Below are 17,876 nucleotides of genomic sequence, written 5' to 3' on the forward strand. Positions count from 1 at the left end.
ACCAGGTGGCAACCGGATGAGTTGCTTTTGGATAATGAGTAACACAGGAGGGAAAATTTAGGGGTGGGAACTCATTACACACACCCTCACATTCGCCGGCCAAGAAGAGAGACTGAGAACGGCACATGTGATGCAAGAAGCAACGGCAGGCTCACGAACGGAGGCCGCCTAGTCGACCTGAGGGGTTGCAGCACCGCAGTGATGTGGTGCGGTTTGTGTTCATCAGTTGTCCCGGGCGTTCATAAAATCAGCAACTGCCTCACCCTGAAAAGAAACGCGTCAAAACCTTCAGACCTTCCGGTCATATTTGCCGCAAAGCGCACCTCTTTTGGGAATACCTGGGGCACGCTCTGGCAAACAATCGTTGGTGCGTAGTAGTCGACGCGGTACGTGTGTCGGCGTTGTGAAAAAAAAAGCGCTACAAGGACGCGGATACTTGAAGTGGGGGCGCCAACGAAACCCACACTACTGCCTCCTACACGCATCTAGCATGTGTGCTCACATCAAAGGTAGTGCGATCAAGACCACATAACACAAGAGTGATGCGAAACACGAGCAGGAAATGACACGAGATCTCAAAGGAAAAAATAAAATGAATAGTCGATCAGCACACCGATGATTTTTTTTTGACTGGGATCAACAACGGCGGCGACAACCTAAAGCAGGTCCGGGGGGGGGACCAAGACAGCAAACAAAAGGCAGCGTTCATCATATCTACTCTCTCTTGCAGTATGGTGTTGAGAGCCCAAAGCCACACACACACACACACACACACACACCGTTAGCACATCACGCGTGGTGTGAACCGCGCCGTATATATGTCATATGGGAATGCGGATTTACAGTCGTCGGGAGACAGACTATGCCTCTAACACTTCGCACACACACACACACACAGACGCACACCACCTCCACTATGCCGGGAACCCCGAAGTTCATCACTCTGCGGATCTCCGACACTCCTACTATTGAGCGTTCCGATGCGCGTGAGCTGTGCTCGAACCACATGGACACATCGGTCTTCATATCAATCCTGCACAAGTGTCTACGGAACCGGGTTGCTTCAATGCAGTGGCGACCAGGACATCATCGCTGACATCAGACGTTATGCGTCGCCGCTGCTGCTCTGCCCTTCTCTCATCCACCCCTCTCCCGTTGACATAGGCACTGGAGGCCTCTCAACGACAGAGACTGTTTCGCAATCTCCAGTGGGGGGATAAGAGGCTGCGTTACTCCGACGTGGAGAAGCGGTGACACCCCCCCCCATCCCATGAGATGGCTGCGAGGTGGGGAGTCTTCCACCTTCCCCGCCCTTCCCATCTCCCAACGTCTATCGTGGTTTCACAGGAAAACGCCTGAGTCTTCCTACTCTTGTGTCATTCCACCAGTGGGGGTTTGCCCTTCGAGGGTGTCGTGCCCTCGCAACTCGTCCTCTTCTTGACTACTCAGTTCAATCTCGTCATTAATTGCCTTGACACGCTCCTCAAACTTGAACCGCTCACCGGGTGAGCAACGCTGGTATGACCGAGATAATGCGCACGCATCTGCGTACTGTGTGTATGAGGAAAAACTGCTGCGCTTGTCCAACGCGTACAGATCGACAGGGGACATGAAGGTGAGTCTTTGCGCGCTACGACGTAACATCGCGCTGAACTCGATGAGGGATGAGTGAGTGAGGTTGACCTTATCCCAGAGAAGTGAGGTGCACAAAAACAAAAGCGAAACACGGCCAGGCGGGGGAACGCAACGTTCCGCTGAGTCGGGGGAACTGGGCTGACACAAGGGAAGCCCCTCTCGCGCTGGTTGTCAACCCTCAACAGCCGAGTCTTCTATGCGGGCGTGAGGAAGAGGAGGAGGAGGAGGAGGAGGTGTGTTCGATAACTCGGAGAAGACGCAATCTGAAGAAAGCGGGGCAAATTATGCAGGATGCAGACGCAGGAAAGGCTGTCATACTAGATTTACCCTGTACGGGAAGGCGGGGCAGAGCCGCCATGCACAGGACATTGCAAGACAGCGAGTAGAATTATTTGAAGTCTCCGTGCAAGTGCACGGCCACAATCCGCCCAAGTAGAATCGGCTATAGAGTAAGAGGGGAACGTGAAAAAAAAAAGGTTGTTTGAAGGGATGAGCAGATAGACGTGAGGGCTAGCGGACCTCGAGAGAGAGGAAAGGCCAAGCGATAAAGGGACGACAAGGAGACACACAGACGAGCACTTCACGTTGCCCTTTGGGATTTGACGTGTGTGTGTGTGTGTGTGTGTGTCTGCGGGGGGGGGGGGCAGGAGGAAGGGCGTACAACAAAGTGGGGTACACAACGACGCCAAAAAAAGCGTTGAGGACAGGCGAGGGTTACTCGCATGCAGATAACGGTATCAAGAGGGGTTCGTCGATCTGTCGCTCTACGGCGTTGAGGGAATCTTTTGGTTTTCCAACGGAGTCCGAAGCCACCGTGGGTGACACTCCTGACGCGGATGCGCTTTGTCTGGAAGTCACAGCCAAATTGATGAGTGAAATCGACGCAGTAGAGAAAGTTAGAGGCGTAATGTGCGGCAGCGGGGAGAGACCGAGCCGGTCAGCGCGGTGGGTGGTGATCCACTGCGGCTCTTGGAGGCAATCGTACTGAAGGGCATGCGCTTTCATGCGCACCGCAACTGCCGGTCTGTAAAAGCGACCACAATAATTGACCGGGTCGTAACGGCGACATGTGAGTGAGCTGAAGCGAGCGGGGTCGATGGTGCCCTCCACATTGTAAAACGTCAGAGGGCGACAAAGCGCGTTGGCCTTAGAGACGACACCATTTTCTGGGTCTGAGACGTATGCATCTGTGAACGGTGCGCGATAAAGCCAGACCGCTTCTGCCGCCGTCGCCCAGTACCGACTGCCCTTGTCGCGGGTGCTCACTCTGTGGAGAATCGCGTCCTCTGTAGCGCTGTCGAACCGCTCTCCATTGGTGTTCAGTGGGAGTTTATCGGGCTCCATTTGCGGTGCCAGTGGCTTCACCTCGCGGTCCCTCTCAGCATCTCGGAGGTGGCGCTGGTGGGTCGCCCACTGCTCTCGGAGTGCACAGAGGGGTGCAAGAAACTGGGCGCTGTGGTATACCCATACACTTCCGCTGGAGCCATCCAGACGCACAGGCATGAATGTGTTGTTGGCCAATGGGAGCCTCAGGAGCTCCATGACGGGAGCGGGGACCCAAACATGACATGCCCAACCTCTCGCTCGAGTGACCGAGCTTAGAAAGTGATGATGCTCAAGAGAAAATGTGTGGCCACAAAGCGTTTGTGACAGCTCGACTGTCGCTGACTTCCCGCGCCGCAGCAGATGAGAAAGACGCGTCATACTCACTCGAGCTGCACACCAGTTGGGGGAAAAGCCGTACCAAAATAACTTGGCCGCCTTTGGGCGACTTTCACTTCTCTCCTGGAGTCTTCACAGATTGCGCGGAACACACCAATTGGATGTGAGGTCGCCGGCTGAGATACAAAGCGCGGTGCCGCCACAACCAATGATGTCTGGGGGAGGAGGAGGTGAAGTGTTTCCAGAGACCACAGGAGGAGAATCATATGAGCAAAATATATAATACTGATGCCGGGCATCGTGGCTTAATGGAGCACATCCTTGATCATTGCTCTAGTCGCGGAATACCCATCCTTTTGGGCTGAAGGAGGGGGGAGTGAAAAAGGGGGAGGGGAAACAAGGGTGTGTTTACTCCACCAGCCCCCAGTTGTCTCCGCCCCCCCCCCCCACCCCACCCACCCACCCCTCCTCAAAGAGAGGGAAAAGGCGCATGATTGAAAACAAAAAAACAGCCGGTCGCCGATGGTATCTGGCGATATCACACGAGACTGGACTCGTATTTTTTCCTTTGGGTACTCTGTGGCAAACTCTGATAATAGCCAAATGTTTCCACCGTCAAACCTGAGCCGGGTGCCCAACTCTATGGTCAGGGAAGGGGGGTAGGGGGGAGGGGGGTAGCACACAAAGAGCTCAAAAAACAGAGACCCACATGAAACTCCCACGGATATATGTGTGTGGGGGACGCAGAGCTCCCTCCATCTCAGTGGGCCAGCTGATTGGACACCGGTGCCTCACACAGGGCGAGCACAATCCGAACCGGGCAACGTGTCCCCACCCCCCCGCTAGCGTCTCGCGTGGGGGTTCTCCACCCTACCGTGTTGGTATGCGGAGGTATGAGTCAACTGAAGAAGAGAGAGGACGCACTGCTGGGGATGCAGGCCTTCAGAGGCCGCTGCTGAGATCATCCGGTGTGTACTGACCACCACTCTGTGTTCCCCGCGCGGCAGACGCTACTGCGGCCCCCTCGAGCAGGGCCCTGAGCACTACCTGAATTGGCGTCGAGAGGCGTGTCCTCGATGACCGGGGATGCGCCATCGTGTCGCGGAGCTACACGAGGTATTACTGGTAGACGGATACTAATGAATGGTAGCGTGCGTGCGTGCGTGTGTGCGCGGCACCAGTCAGTGCCGATGGGAAGGGGGGAACGTCTACGGGTCACGCAAGATAAACGGAGCTCTTCTAGACAACTCAGCGAGATATATCGGCCCACAGGTGGCACCTCGCCCATTCTTTTCAAAGCAATGCAGGCGTGTTACCACAGCGTACCGTGCTGCTCCATTAGAGGCCATAACACCAATGCCCCGGTGTCCCCCCCCCCACCCCACACCCCTCACACCCCTTCTTCAATTTCTCACTAGCGCATATCTGCAGAAACCGCCGCTGGGGTTCGGATGGCCTGTCTTAGCTGATAGCAGATGGCCGCTATGGCCGAGATGTTGAGAAGGACTGTGACAACAACAACAAAACTGTGTACAACCTTCGGGAATATCTCAGGCTCCGCGTCGTTGCTCTCCGATATACAGCGGCACTGATGGATTGTGTCGCTGGCCTCCGAGTCCTTCAGTTTAACCCGCTGGTACAGTCCGGCGATGTCCATAATATACAGGTGGTATCTCAGCTCGCGCCGGGTCAAGACGCTGACGTACAGGTATCGATGCAGCAATCCACCCCAGAAAACAAACGTGAACAATGCGTAGGAGTATGCGGTGGAGTAGTAACCACCACTGCGCGTCGAATTTCTCAATATCCTTTGAGCCGTGTCGCCAATGGCCACAATGAAGGCGCACAAGAGCGAGAACCAGAACACACCAATCGCGGCTTTGCGCCCGCGGTGATTCGCACAAGCGGATGCATAGAGTATCAGGGAGCGCAGACAGTACCACCCTGAAAAGCCGCTGAATAGGTTCTTGGGATCAAAGTGCTCGTCCAGATCAAACGCCATATTGGCGTGCTTGCTGGGTCTCATGAGGCATCGACGCTCCAAGAAAGCGAGGTTCGTTAATACGTGCAGCTTCGCATGGATTTCACGCTGCATGTCGGTAATCTTGAGAATCATAAATGACAGTGTCGCATAGAAGAGGAACGTGGCGACGAAGGCGAGAACGGCGGCTGCTTGTTCAAAACCGCCAGAGCAGAACAAGTTGTGTCCGAACGCGCCGCGCGTCACCGGTGCAGAAAAGCTCATTATCGCGCCTATCACGACACCGAAAAGCAACCAGCGGTATTTGTAGTGTCGGTTCATGACCTTACCCTTTCCGTCGTCGTCATAGGTGAAGATGCAGACACTCGCCTGTGCATCCACAAGGCTCGCAGCGAAAGCCGACAGCTTCGGCGTGACCCGCCGGTCAACCCACTCAAGCCCATGGGGGAATCGAAAGAAGCTCGTGTAGAACGCCCCCACCAATGCGACTACTAGCCACAGGACGCATGGCACCACCACTTCCGGAAGCGTCAGTTTGCCGTCCTGCACACGCCCAAGCGACACCCGGTGGGCCACAATAACGATGGAGGAGATTTGGCAGAGTATAGCCAAAGAAATCCCGTACAGAGAGAACGACGGTGCATCGAAGTCGCTGCGTAACGCAGCGCCACTCACCACGAACTCCCTCTCCTCGCACAGAGAGGTGATGCGCAGTGGGGCCAGTGGCACCCAAGGCAGCGACAGGAAGGGAAAGAGAAAGACGAAGCACCGCAGCGCAAAGTGCCAGATGGAAAAAAACTCGTTCGAGGCCGGTGCAGCGCAAACAAAAACAGTGTCGGGGGCTCCATATTGTCTGGTGTCGTCACGCATGATATCCCTCGCGTCGCCGTCTGCAATGGACGGGCTCATGCGAAACCGAATGCCCGCGAGACTCTGATTACAAACGTCAACGCTGGTAGCCGGGGGGATGTAACGCAGAGGTGCTGCCGCGGTGTAGTGCGCGTCGGTGCTAGTGGGAAGAATTTCAGCAGGTGGCTGTGCGGGCGTGCCTTCAAGCGATGTAGGGAGAGCGAGTCTCGTTGGGTGACTCGCAGCACCCCATAGATAGTCGTTCACCTGCTCCACAATTGTCGAGAACAGCGCAGCACGGGCACGCTGCAGCACCTCGGGTGCTTTTGCGGGCATCTCACTCACCCGCTTGCCATCTTTCCAGATACCGTATATTTCTCGCCCCTGACTGTTATAGACTCCTTTATAGATGGACGACTGCCGGAACTCCCCACTGAAACACTCGCCCGTCGCGAAGAACATCGTGCCCGCACCCTCCATCATTCCGGAGCGGAACTGACCGACAAATATGTTGCCAGAGGGGTAGAAGCACACCCCGAGGCCGTGACGTTGGCCATGCAGCCATTCGCCTTCGTAAATGACACCATTGCTGTACTGCGAATACCCGATGCCGGTGGGCTGCGATGAGGCGTTTTCCACCTTTGAGAGGTCGCGTGGCAGCCTGTGGCCCGTGAAGTCCGTCCCGCTGCGATCCAACACGGGCTCTCTCGACATAATAAATGCGGTGTGCTCTACAGCCCAGCGTGAGAGGGACTGAAGAGCAGAAAAGACACCAGCAAACAGCAACAAAAAAAGGGGGGAGGAGGGAGTAACGCACGCTGCAACAACGCGAAGATCCAACAATAATAAAAGCGTCTCGGCAACGGGTAAGAAAAACACGAAAATAATAGTCAGGAAGAGAAGAGGCAGGGGAGGGGGAGATGGTGCGATCGTGGAGGAGGAAGGATATCACAGCTTCCAGGATGGTGGGAGGGGAGGAGGAGAGCGAGATGGGAGGGGCAAAGGCAGAGCACTCTCCTTTACAACTGGTGGCGAGCGACATTGCAGTGGAAGACTCTTTATCAAGCAGGCCGGGGCTTGCGGCCTCAAAGACAATGCGATCTCATGCACACCTCTCTCCTCCTCCTCCCATGTTTTATCTTTTCATTTTTTTTTGTAGAACTCAATAGCGCACATGCCCAGGGACACACTGCCTGATAACTGGTATATCACTGTCGCAAATATGGAGGAGTGGCGATTTGGAGGGGAGGGGAGGAACTGTGTTAGAGTGGTTGATGACCATGTCTACATCTGTGATGTTCAGCTCCTCTCCGACTTCGCACTCTCTGCCCCGAAAAGTGCTGGTGGTGCTGGGGAGAAGTAAAAGATCATGATACGCAAGCCATCACAGAGAAAACGTTGAGTGCGTGGGTGGGTGAGTCGATGGACAGTCGACACGGAAGGAGGTGAAAAAGACGTACATCGAGAGAGCATCATGGACATGGACCAAAAGAGTTGGTGCCGAATACTGGAAGATAGTCGAAACAAATCCCTCTCATCAAAGTGTTGGTATGGAGGCGCACCCCTCGCCAAAACAGGGGCACACTTCAAAACGTACCAAAATGCAGACATACTTTCACTTACGAACGGTCTAAATGGACACCTGGGGGGGGGGGGGGCACACGGAATCGATGGCCGAGTCCTCCTCCTACGAAAGACCAGTGTCGGCGTTCATCAGGCGAATCTTCTACAGGAGCGCAGCCCTACCGCTTCTGTAGTTTTCTATGTCGCTGTCTTTCAAACACATCGAGAGACACTCTCAAGATATGAGAACGCACACGCGCCGCACACACGTCAAAAAATATACGAGGCGAAGATGCATTCCCAAATTGTCATTAGCGCGTTGTTCGAGACCTGCAGAGACGAGGTGCACAACCAAAAGAAAAAATATAAAAGACTGTAAAACGAAAAAAACAACGAGGCTTGAAGAATTTTGTACGGGGTGAACTGAGCCGCCTCGTCTCCTCAGATTTCCTTCAAGACAAACACTGGCCACCGTACACAACAAAAAGATGCAGTGCGAACAGGGGGGTGGGGCGCCCCCGCCCCACTCCACCCCCCCCGCCTCTTTGGTGTCTGCTGTTGTTGGTCCGTTTTGTTCTCTTTTTTGATTGCCGGAAATATTTTCAGCATTCGCCCTAGACCCCCTCCCCTCCCTCTCCTCCTCGGACATGGAACAGCGATGGTACGCGTGAAGACCCATACCAGCAGGCATGCAGAGAGATCTGTAATTCATATACGTGTAGATACGCCGGCACAGGCGACAAACGGAAGGAAATGGGGAGGGGGAGGGGAGGGGGAAGGGAGGCGACCGCTTTTTACTGGACCGTTTTCTTTCTTTTAAGAATCGTTTTGTTTTTCTAGCCTTTCGGCGGGGTGAAGTGACCCACCGCATTTTGAGCGGCACACCAACGTCGAATGAGGAGTGGGGAAGGGTCTAATGTTCCAATGTATTGCTTCGGGCCCTCTCGGTGTTGTTCCTCCGCCTCAGTGCCCCGGTATCTGCCTCTTCCACACCACTTTTGCAGCCACCGTAGTCCACCTCGTTTTTCTTTTTCTGTGCTTCCACCACACCACACAAACCCACTGATGAGTCACCAGCAGCGCATGCGGATAAGCGGGGGACAGAGGAGGCACATGGAGTGGAGGGCAGAGGCCAGCGGGGAGAGTACTCGGCACATCAACTAAAAAAACAAGGATTTTTTTTTTGCGCGCACACACGCATATACATCCATCTCACGCCCTCTCTCTCTCTCTCTGTGGCACAGCCACTTTTGATTGCACGTTACAGTGAATGTTCAGCCCCATCAAGTCTGTCGGCAGCCAGCGAATCATGGAAGCCCTGTCAGACAGACAGACATTAAAGCTTCGCTGTCCTCCGGCTTAGAAGTATGTTAAGTCCACGCTTCGCGAGCTGATCAGCCTGTGCAATGCTGCGAGAAGCAGAGTAGCGCTTCGCGTGCGGCGAGGTGGTGCTAGACACAATGTCCATAATGAGCATTATAGCTTTCTGAAGGCACATGCTCGCGAGGTACACCTTAAAGATGTCCTGGCGGCTGTGGCGATCGAAGTGCAGCATATAGCTTCGGGTACTGCAGTACATCTGGAGAATGTCACTTGGGGATGGAAAAAGGCTCTGCATCTCGTGTGGAGCACCATAGATGCCCTCTGGCTGTGAGAGGTAGCAAAACATTGCCGCCGACGCCACGTCGACGAGCGGGTCGCCCAGTCGAGTGAACCCAAACTGCACTAAACCGACCGGGCGCGGCGGGTACTTCGCACGGCCCTCCAGAGAGCGATGCGTGAAGAGGACGGAGGAAATATTGAAGTTGCCGTGGAGTGTCACTAAACGATCCGGCATCGGAATCATCTGATGTGACAGTTGCGTGCTGTCAAAGCACGCCAAGATACCCTCTGAAAGCTCCTCAACCGTGGCACAGCGCAACTGCATACCGAAGCGATCAGAGCTGCGGCTCTTGGATAGCGCCAACTTGTACAGCTCGATGTTCTCCTGCACCATGACCAAAAGCGGGTGCTTGTGCTTCTTTGTACGCCGCATTTCCTCCTCAAATTGCTTCATGAAAAGCGGCAGCGGTGAATTGTGCAGTGCTGATAGGACCGACATTGCCTGTTTGAAGAAGAGTACGGGCTGGAGCTGCACATTGATGACACCACGCCGTAGGGAGTAGGGCCGGTGAATGCGTGGCTGAATGAGCTGGGAAATGGCGTTGATGTTCTCGCTGTCACGGTATCGAGAGAGAAAAAAGCGTCGGCCGCACACCGCGTGGGAGTCGCAGTACAGCAAAGGTGTCGGGATCTGCAGCTGCGGTGATGTTTTGTGAAGGTGCGCCATGGTCTCGTATTCGCGGCGGATGTCTGTGGTGCCGTAGGGAGACGGACCGCGCGGCTGGATCCGCAAAACGTAACTGCCGGTGCGCAGCGTGACTCGGTATGACTCGAAGAACCGACTTCCCTCGAAGTACTCAAATAGGATGGGGCCGGCCGAGGTGGCCAGGCCGGGTTGTGTGCACAGCTTCATGCCAGGCTCTGGGTGCGTCGGGATCGTCAGCGGGAATAGGTGCGGCAAATGCTGGGCGCAATAAAACAAAATGCGCTCTTGGTCCTCCTCGTCCATACGGTAGCGGTCCTTCTCCAGTGTGTCCACTGGTGAACACAAACTGTTCAGCGGCGGGGGAATGAAGAGCAAGTTATCATTGCAGTTGTGCAGCTCCTCCGCCACCCACGAAGTCGGCATGCCATTAGCCGTTTTTGGCGGGGTGAACATGGGGGCTATCTCTCGCTCTACACCGGCGAGTACCTCGGCCCAGAAAGGGTCTCGCTCAGCAACTTTCCTTAATGCGCGCACAATGTCTTTGTACACATCACAGGCACCGTCCTCGATGAGAAAGACCTCTGTGAAAGGGCTTCCGGGAAGCCCTCGGGCCACCTCGCAATGCGCCTCCACATCGTCGAAGTAGAAGATGTACGGTTCGATATCGTAGCGCTGCGCCTCGCCGGTGGGGATACGTCCCGTGCGCACCTCCTCTAGTGCCTCCATAAAGATGTCAGGGTATGGTTTACGGGTGTGAGAGATGTAGCTCTGCACATACCCGTCGAAGAGGCCAGTCACCTGGAAGCTCTTCTGGTAGGACCCCGCTTTCTTGCCATACTCGACGGGGCAGACCACCGTGTAAGCAGAGCAGACAGAGTCGGCCACCGAGCTCGACATGGCCTTAATCATACGCTGGTACTGGCCCTCATACTCCCACACGTTACCCATGGCAAAGAGACGAATCTCCTGTTGGCTCTTGGTGCGTAGGTAGTGCAACAGGTTCAGGACGTTCTTTCGCGGCGAGACCTTCTCGATGGTGCACAGAAAAGCTTCTACATCCAGCAGTTCACGAATATGCACTTGCACCACGGGATCGCAGAGGAGTGGAAAGCGCTTCTTGAGGGCGTTTACCTTTTGGGGGTAAGCAATGCTCATCGCGTCCAGCTCTTCTGGATTGTGCTTGGAAAGAGCGCAGAGCATGAAGTCCATCTCTTCCGTGAAAGCCGCCATGAACTCCAGGCGGTTCAGCTCCCCGAGCTCTAGACGGGCGAAGGCGCCCTTCAGCCCACGCATGCGCTCCGTGAACTGAACGACAGTGAAGAAAAAATTGCTGTACTTCTTTGCTAGAAACGGCACAGACCGCGCCCGGGTGCGTTCCACGACAATGTGCGAGCCGGCGCGCTCGAACACACACCGCATCATGTTCTCCGCCAGGCGACGCACAGCAGGGAACGGGGATGTCGTGATAACACTCGTCAGGTCCATCATGAGCACAACCTCTGCCGGCATTTTTGACTTCTGGCCGCCTGTGCGCTTTCGGGGTGTACAATAATTGGTGTATGTGTGTGTGTGTATGTGGGGGGGTGGGGGTGGGGGATGTGTGTATGTGCGTCTACAGTGGTGCCTCACCTAGCCGGCGAGGGTCATGAGAGCAAAACCTTTAGCGATTGGTGGCAGTAAGTAGTAAATGACGCGATTGGCGATCTCCTGAAGGCTACGTGTGTGCGCGAAGGATGAGAGTTTTTTCCAAGAAGGCACATTGCAGGAAGGCAAAAAGACGCTGCAATACACAGAGTGGATGTGGCAGTTGTGGGGGAGTAAGAGGACGTTTTGCGCCCAGTCAGGGTTCTGCGATGACCGCAAAAGCTGTCGCGGCCACGTGTCCGGGATCATCGAAGGTGTTCGAAAACAGGGGCGAGAAAAGGGGGTGGTTAACGTCAACGCGCCTGGACCCATTGGAAGACCTATATAGGAGGAAGCGGGGGGGGGGCACGGTGTAGGTGTGTGGTTTATATATTTGTATGTATCTCAAGATTACACCCCCGTGAGGACTTTTTCTTCGCGTGCACTCCCAAGTTATGCGGGCACGTTTCTTTTTTTTTTGGAAGGGGGAAGCCCCTCACGCATCGATAGCGTTCACAACAACAACGATACAGCCCGTTACATTCCAGTCGAGGCGACCCGTACGACGCCCACGAATGTGTTGAGCAGCAGATTAGAAAGAGATCACCTTGGGAGATGACACCTCACGGCGCACCACCTCCTGCATGTGAATTGCCACCATCTGTACCGACTCGGGCAATGAGGTGCACAGGCCATCCCACCTATCTGCGGAGCACAGAAGCTCCTCCGGTAGTGTTGGGCTGCCGAGCATGACCGCGAGGCACTCCGCGACGCAGCGCGCTGTGAAGATGCTGTGAAGATTGGTGGGAACGGAGACGCTGGTCTTACCTTGTGCAAGGTAACGAGAGCACAAGATGCAAAGAGCATGCGCTTCCTCGGGACGGCAACGCGATATGGACGCGCCCCCGCGGGGCTGGAGAGTAGAAAAGGCTGTTGCAGCACCCTCAGAGTAATAGCGGAGTCGGGGAAAAAGCGAGACAGCGGCATCTCGCCAAAGCGCGATCGGAATTACACCGCCGTATTCACCAAACGCCAGCGCCTCCAGCCAGGTTAGGGTCCCTGGGCTGCTAAGGTGCTCCGCCGCTGCTGCAAGATCCGACACTTGCAAGACGCGCAGCGCGCCTCCCATGACAACCCCGCGCAGACGCCGCCACTCGCTTCGCTCTCTGTCACTTGTGTGCGCGGGCTCCGGCCATCGGCACAAGCAAAGCACCATATGCCCAAGCGCCACGCGATTCACCACTGAGCCATACGAGAGGCGCGAAAGAAGCAGCAGAAATCGAAGCGCCTCGCTCCTGCTCACGTCTGTCGACCCACTACCTCCGCAGACGGTGCCTTGGGATCCATCGATGTGCATCAGGTGACCGGCGTCAAGTACCTCGCAAGCCCATGCAACCACCTCGTCTGCACAGAGGTCGTAGTTGGGTGTGTGCGTCAGCATGCGCAGACACACAGACACGATGCGCTGCGCTCCCTCTTCCCGGACCATGCCACTGCTCGCAGCACGCTGAGTAAGGCGGAGCGCAGCGGTGGCCGCCACTAGGATGTTCTCAGTATCATCGCTCTCTGTCGGTGGGGCCTGCACACCGTGAGGGGCCGAAGTTCCGTCCAAGCAAATGGGCTTCAGTGCTCCACTCCGTTTCGGCGAGGCCGTCGCTTGCTGCGACCTCCGGTGTTGGCGGCAGAGGCTCGCCGCCACATGACCCCCGGGTGTCACGCCTGTGACTGTCTGGAGCAGTTGCGTGATGTACTCAGCTGCGTGATGTATATGCAACTCGACAACGACGACCGCAGAGAGCAATGGCGCCTCACGGGTCCACAAACGCCTCAGCGAGGTCGCCCACGCAGCGAGGTGCATTGGATCGAGCCACTCCTGCGCAGCTGTCTCCTCAACTGCCTCGACATCCCCAGCGACGCCGTGTTCTCGCTGCCTGGCCAGAGCCGAAATGCATTCGACGTAGCGCAGGAGGGCCTCGCTCGAAAGGTTGTCACCCTCGGCAAAACCCTCAACGCAGCGCCGTACGAAGGGGGTTGTCGCAATGCTGAGGAGCTCGACAAGCGCCTCCAGGGACAACTTTCCGGACGTCGCCATGTCGAAAAAAAGGCCTCCTTCTTTCATGGGCACCAGCACCGCCCTATGAAGGGCAGTGAACACATCGCGTATCGCCGCTGCGTCCTCACTGCCCCCACTAGACTCATCACTGGCCTTCCCCTCCTGGCGTGCGCGTGTCACAGTCAAAAGGAGAGGCTCGAGGCCACGCATGAGGAGAAACCAACCAAAGGCACACGCATCTGGCGTCACCGTCTCGTCTAGCCGGGCATCCCGCAGACGTTCGTAAAGATGCAGCAGTGTCACCTGATAGTCTGCCTCCTGACGTGCGCGCCTCTGAAGGGAGGCATTGCCGGAAAAGCGCGGGCTATGTAGAAGGCGTTGGAGACGCTGAACCTCCTCTGCTAGCTCCTGTAGGCTCACCCCAGACGCTCTGCTCGACGGTGTCGACGAGTTCCCCGAAACGACCGCCGAGGGCGGCGGACCCTGAGAGTCTGTTGTCGCAAAGAAATAGTCCGGCACAGCCTCTTCTGAGGCGCAGCCTGCTGGTCCTTGTGCTGCCGTTGCGCAATCCTGTGTGATCTCGTCGAGGGCTATGCCGTTACCAATGCTCTCCGCCGCGTGGTCCGCCGCCATCTTCATCCGCTCCACCAGGGATAAGGGACGTGCCTTCTTCACTTTCTCCTCCAACGGACGACTCCAGCTCGTAGGATCGTATGTGAAGTGCTGATGTGGGCGAAACACGTGATGCGCGGACCATCGAAAAGAGTTTTGCCGGTCCTGAATTTCCTGCGAGTAGCTTCGGTCAGGACTGTGACGACGGTGCAAGCAACGTGCCTCGCAACGAACAGCAGAGGAGGTGTTCGCCAGGGAGCCAGCGCAGCATCCCCCCAAGGAAAAAGCGCGAGCCACCCTCATGATGCGGCCACCGCGTCAACAACACCTATGGGTGGCCTCCGGATTGAAGTGGTGAGTTTGGAGTGCAGAACCGCGGGGGGAGGAGGGAGAGAGAGAGAGAAAAAAAGCCAACCAGCCCTTGAGCAGTTTGCAGGACGCAAGTATATATATATATATATATGACCAACCACCGTTAAAGTGGGAGGGGGATCTGTTGGACTGCGAGAACAGAGGAACGTGGAAGGGAAAAGAGATGGGAGGGAGAGTAGGCGGTGAGAAGTGAAGCGTATGATGAAACAACGTAGAACTGTCAAATTTGAAGGAACTGGAGTGTGTATTGGTGAGATGCGGACGTCGAGAGAGGCTTTATGCATGCGGCATCCCCGCCTGCTGCAGACTGTTAGGTGAGATGTTGACGGCCACGGGAGACATCCTCGTCTTCCCCCCCCCCGCCCCAGCCCCCTGGGCGTTGATGTACAAGACCCTGTCCGACACGTCTCATATAGTGCGATATACACAAGCGCACAGAGAACGATGATTGTGTTGTGCGTGTGTGTGTGTAGGGGAGGGGTCATATAGCGCAACCCTGCTGTCAGCTCGCTGATCCACCGGTGCCCACGGCTGTCGCAGAGCTTCAGTCAAAACGGTCTTGTGCATGCGAAAGCACACACCCGTGTCATTGACCGTAGTACCGACTTTGTGCTCCCGATCCCGATGCGTGTGCAGCGACTTTGCAGAGGATCTGTATAGAAAGATCGCCTTTCTCCAGTTGCAGTGATGTTCATTGCTGAAGTTGATATCAGGAAGCTCTCAAGAGTCTGTCCACCACTACCACCACTCCCTTCCCATAGAGTGATTCAACCGGTCCCTGGCTCCACCGTGATGTGTGGCTCGAGTGAGTATTTAGTGTGTGTGTGTGTGTGTGTGTGTCTATATTTGAGTTTGTAAGAGGCAGTGAACAGACGCACAGAGTGCGTTTATCAACATGAATTCGGGACACAGATCAACGCATTTAAAGACGTAGAGATGGGAAGAGTGCCATCGAAAAAAAGAGGGGTCCCAGTAAGTACTACCACAGGCCCTCCGCATCATTCTCGATTTCCCTCGAATTATTTCAATGAATGGGCTGGGCCACCCCCTCTCTCTATGAACAAGAGAAGGGGGCCTCTCTGTCCAGTATCGCCAATCGATGCCCACGCAGCAGATGATGTAGTGCTGAACACCGAGAAACACGAACAATGGTGAGGTCTTCGCTCATACTTCACCGCTTTTCCTTTGCTCGGCTTCCACCATGCTGACGGACTCTGTTTGTATGATACACACACACACATATATATATATATATGTGGATATGTATTCTGATTTCACATGTACTTACCGTATTAGGCCAGCACCGCAACATCCGTCTTAACCTGTGTGGCATCCTCTCCTTCCCTCCCCTTTCCCTTTTTTCTTCTTCTTTGACAATGAGCGAGATACACAATAGTTTGAAAAGGAATGGGAGTGGCGGCGAAGAATAGCCGGGGGGAGGCGGGAGGGAGGCGGGAGGCCACCAGACGACAAAAAAAACGCACTTTTAGATCACAGCGAAAGGGCAGAGCGCGCCAAAATACACCAACATAACCAAACGTGCACGTGAAAACAGCGCCGCGCCGCCTTACAGACACAGCGTAACTCATTACTACACACAACAGGATGTCTGTAGGTGGAGGGGATTCAGCAAACCACAACGAAGAGACGAGATTTTGAGTGTGTGTGTGTGTGTGTTCCTGTTTCTCTATATAGACAATAAGTAGCAATGTGTGGATGTATACGAGGGAGTGACAAAGGGGAGAAGGACACACACACACACACATACACACACACATACACACGTAATGCAGCCGCGCGATTTTTACCGGAGAGAACTGATTTGATATCTGCACAACTCCAACTCTGACTCTCTCTCTGTCTCGCGTTACCTCAGAGGCGGCAGGGGTTTTAAAGGTCATCGAGGGCAGCGAGAGGGTCATCCATGATGACCTCATTGCGGTCAATTGCGTTCTGCTCGTCGTCCTCGTCTGCCAGGTCGTCCTCGTCGTTCACGAAAATATAGTCAGTGTTGCCATTGTTGTCGCGCTCCTCGGCGGAGCGAAAGTCACGCGGAATCGCGTTTTCCTTCACCAACGTGCGCACCTCGGCAGGGGTGAAGCGATGAATAATGTCGACAATGCCGTTCTTGCAGAAATCGCGCTTGGCAACGAGCACGACATCGCCCTGGCCGATCCAGACCTTGCGCACCATGGCACCACGAATGGCACCAATGACGGTAGCGCCACCGGCAAGCTGGAGTTCAAGACGGAGGTTCCCGAGTGCCACCTTCACCTGTGCGTACTCTTCGCCCTCGTCAGGATTGGCGTATGTCAGGTCACGCTTTTGGTTCTGCATGTTGCCCTTCGAGTTACCAGCCTTGAAGGACTTACCGCCCTTACCCATATTCTTCGGCATTTTCGCGAAAGGGGGGGGGGGGGCGAGGAGTGTGATCAAATAATGAAAGAAGAGTGGTGGAGCTGTGCCACACAACGGGTGTCCTCTTACTTCTGGGTGGATGAGTATGTAAGGGTGAATGAGAGACACACACACACACACAGAAAGGCTCGGACAGGGAAAGAGAGTTTTTAAAAAATAGGTTTTCTTGGTTGTTTGATGGACAACTGAAAAACAAAACTGGACAACGTGAGGGGGGACGGGGGGGGGGCATACGGAGGCGAGCAAAAGCCAGAAGAAAGAGACGACAAAGATTGAGAGAGAAGAGACCATGTCATCCTGGAGCCGGCATAATGAGCGCGTGTTGTTTTTTTATTATTGGCGTGGAAGAGAGAGAAACAAAAACATGTGCCAAAGACTCCCCACCCCAACGTGCGACGGGAGCAGCCTGCCATGTGTGCGCAGCGAGGCAGTAATGTAGAGGTGAAACAAAACAATTTTTTTTCTATCGAAGCGTCAAGCTTTCTACACGAAAAGAGTCAAGCGTTGTCTAATCACGGCTCGTCCACGCACCGATCCACGTGGGCTGTGGAGCAGAAGTAAGCGCATGATATGGCTAATGCCAACACACTCGTCTGAGCTCCGACACTGCCTCAAAGCTCCACTCACCCACGCCCCCCCCCTGCACTGCCGGCCGTTTCTCAAAGCTGAGCTTATTCGCATAGTGCTCCCGCGGGGCAAACTACGGAGTGGCTCAGCCGACCACGCCGGTCGAGGGTAATCGCTGCCGAGTAAAGTGTGTTCCAGCCACGATGACACTATGCAACATCATTTTTATAAGG

General features: G+C 55.2%; 6 protein-coding genes across 6 annotated transcripts; all 6 read right to left on the reverse strand.

Annotated features, from left to right (window-relative positions):
* Window positions 1-1,365: 1,365 nt before the first annotated feature.
* JKF63_05207 (uncharacterized protein) lies at window positions 1,366-1,644 on the reverse strand (the record flags this gene model as incomplete). The annotated part of the gene is made up of 1 exon (XM_067901175.1): window positions 1,366-1,644. The coding sequence occupies one exon, from the start codon at window positions 1,642-1,644 to the stop codon at window positions 1,366-1,368; it is 279 nt and encodes a 92-aa protein (XP_067758177.1).
* Window positions 1,645-2,349: 705 nt separating this feature from the next.
* Window positions 2,350-3,339, reverse strand: JKF63_05208 (uncharacterized protein; the record flags this gene model as incomplete). Its single annotated transcript, XM_067901176.1, has 1 exon — window positions 2,350-3,339. The coding sequence occupies one exon, from the start codon at window positions 3,337-3,339 to the stop codon at window positions 2,350-2,352; it is 990 nt and encodes a 329-aa protein (XP_067758178.1).
* A 1,372-nt stretch (window positions 3,340-4,711) lies between these two features.
* Window positions 4,712-6,841, reverse strand: JKF63_05209 (uncharacterized protein; the record flags this gene model as incomplete). Its single annotated transcript, XM_067901177.1, has 1 exon — window positions 4,712-6,841. One exon carries the CDS (start codon window positions 6,839-6,841, stop codon window positions 4,712-4,714), a length of 2,130 nt encoding a protein of 709 aa, XP_067758179.1.
* Window positions 6,842-9,026: 2,185 nt separating this feature from the next.
* Window positions 9,027-11,507, reverse strand: JKF63_05210 (uncharacterized protein; the record flags this gene model as incomplete). Its single annotated transcript, XM_067901178.1, has 1 exon — window positions 9,027-11,507. One exon carries the CDS (start codon window positions 11,505-11,507, stop codon window positions 9,027-9,029), a length of 2,481 nt encoding a protein of 826 aa, XP_067758180.1.
* Window positions 11,508-12,213: 706 nt separating this feature from the next.
* JKF63_05211 (uncharacterized protein) lies at window positions 12,214-14,589 on the reverse strand (the record flags this gene model as incomplete). Its single annotated transcript, XM_067901179.1, has 1 exon — window positions 12,214-14,589. The coding sequence occupies one exon, from the start codon at window positions 14,587-14,589 to the stop codon at window positions 12,214-12,216; it is 2,376 nt and encodes a 791-aa protein (XP_067758181.1).
* A 1,959-nt stretch (window positions 14,590-16,548) lies between these two features.
* Window positions 16,549-17,055, reverse strand: JKF63_05212 (uncharacterized protein; the record flags this gene model as incomplete). The annotated part of the gene is made up of 1 exon (XM_067901180.1): window positions 16,549-17,055. One exon carries the CDS (start codon window positions 17,053-17,055, stop codon window positions 16,549-16,551), a length of 507 nt encoding a protein of 168 aa, XP_067758182.1.
* Window positions 17,056-17,876: the final 821 nt, after the last annotated feature.

The sequence above is a fragment of the Porcisia hertigi genome, chromosome 16, assembly GCF_017918235.1.
Source record: "Porcisia hertigi strain C119 chromosome 16, whole genome shotgun sequence".
Lineage (NCBI taxonomy): Eukaryota > Euglenozoa > Kinetoplastea > Trypanosomatida > Trypanosomatidae > Porcisia > Porcisia hertigi.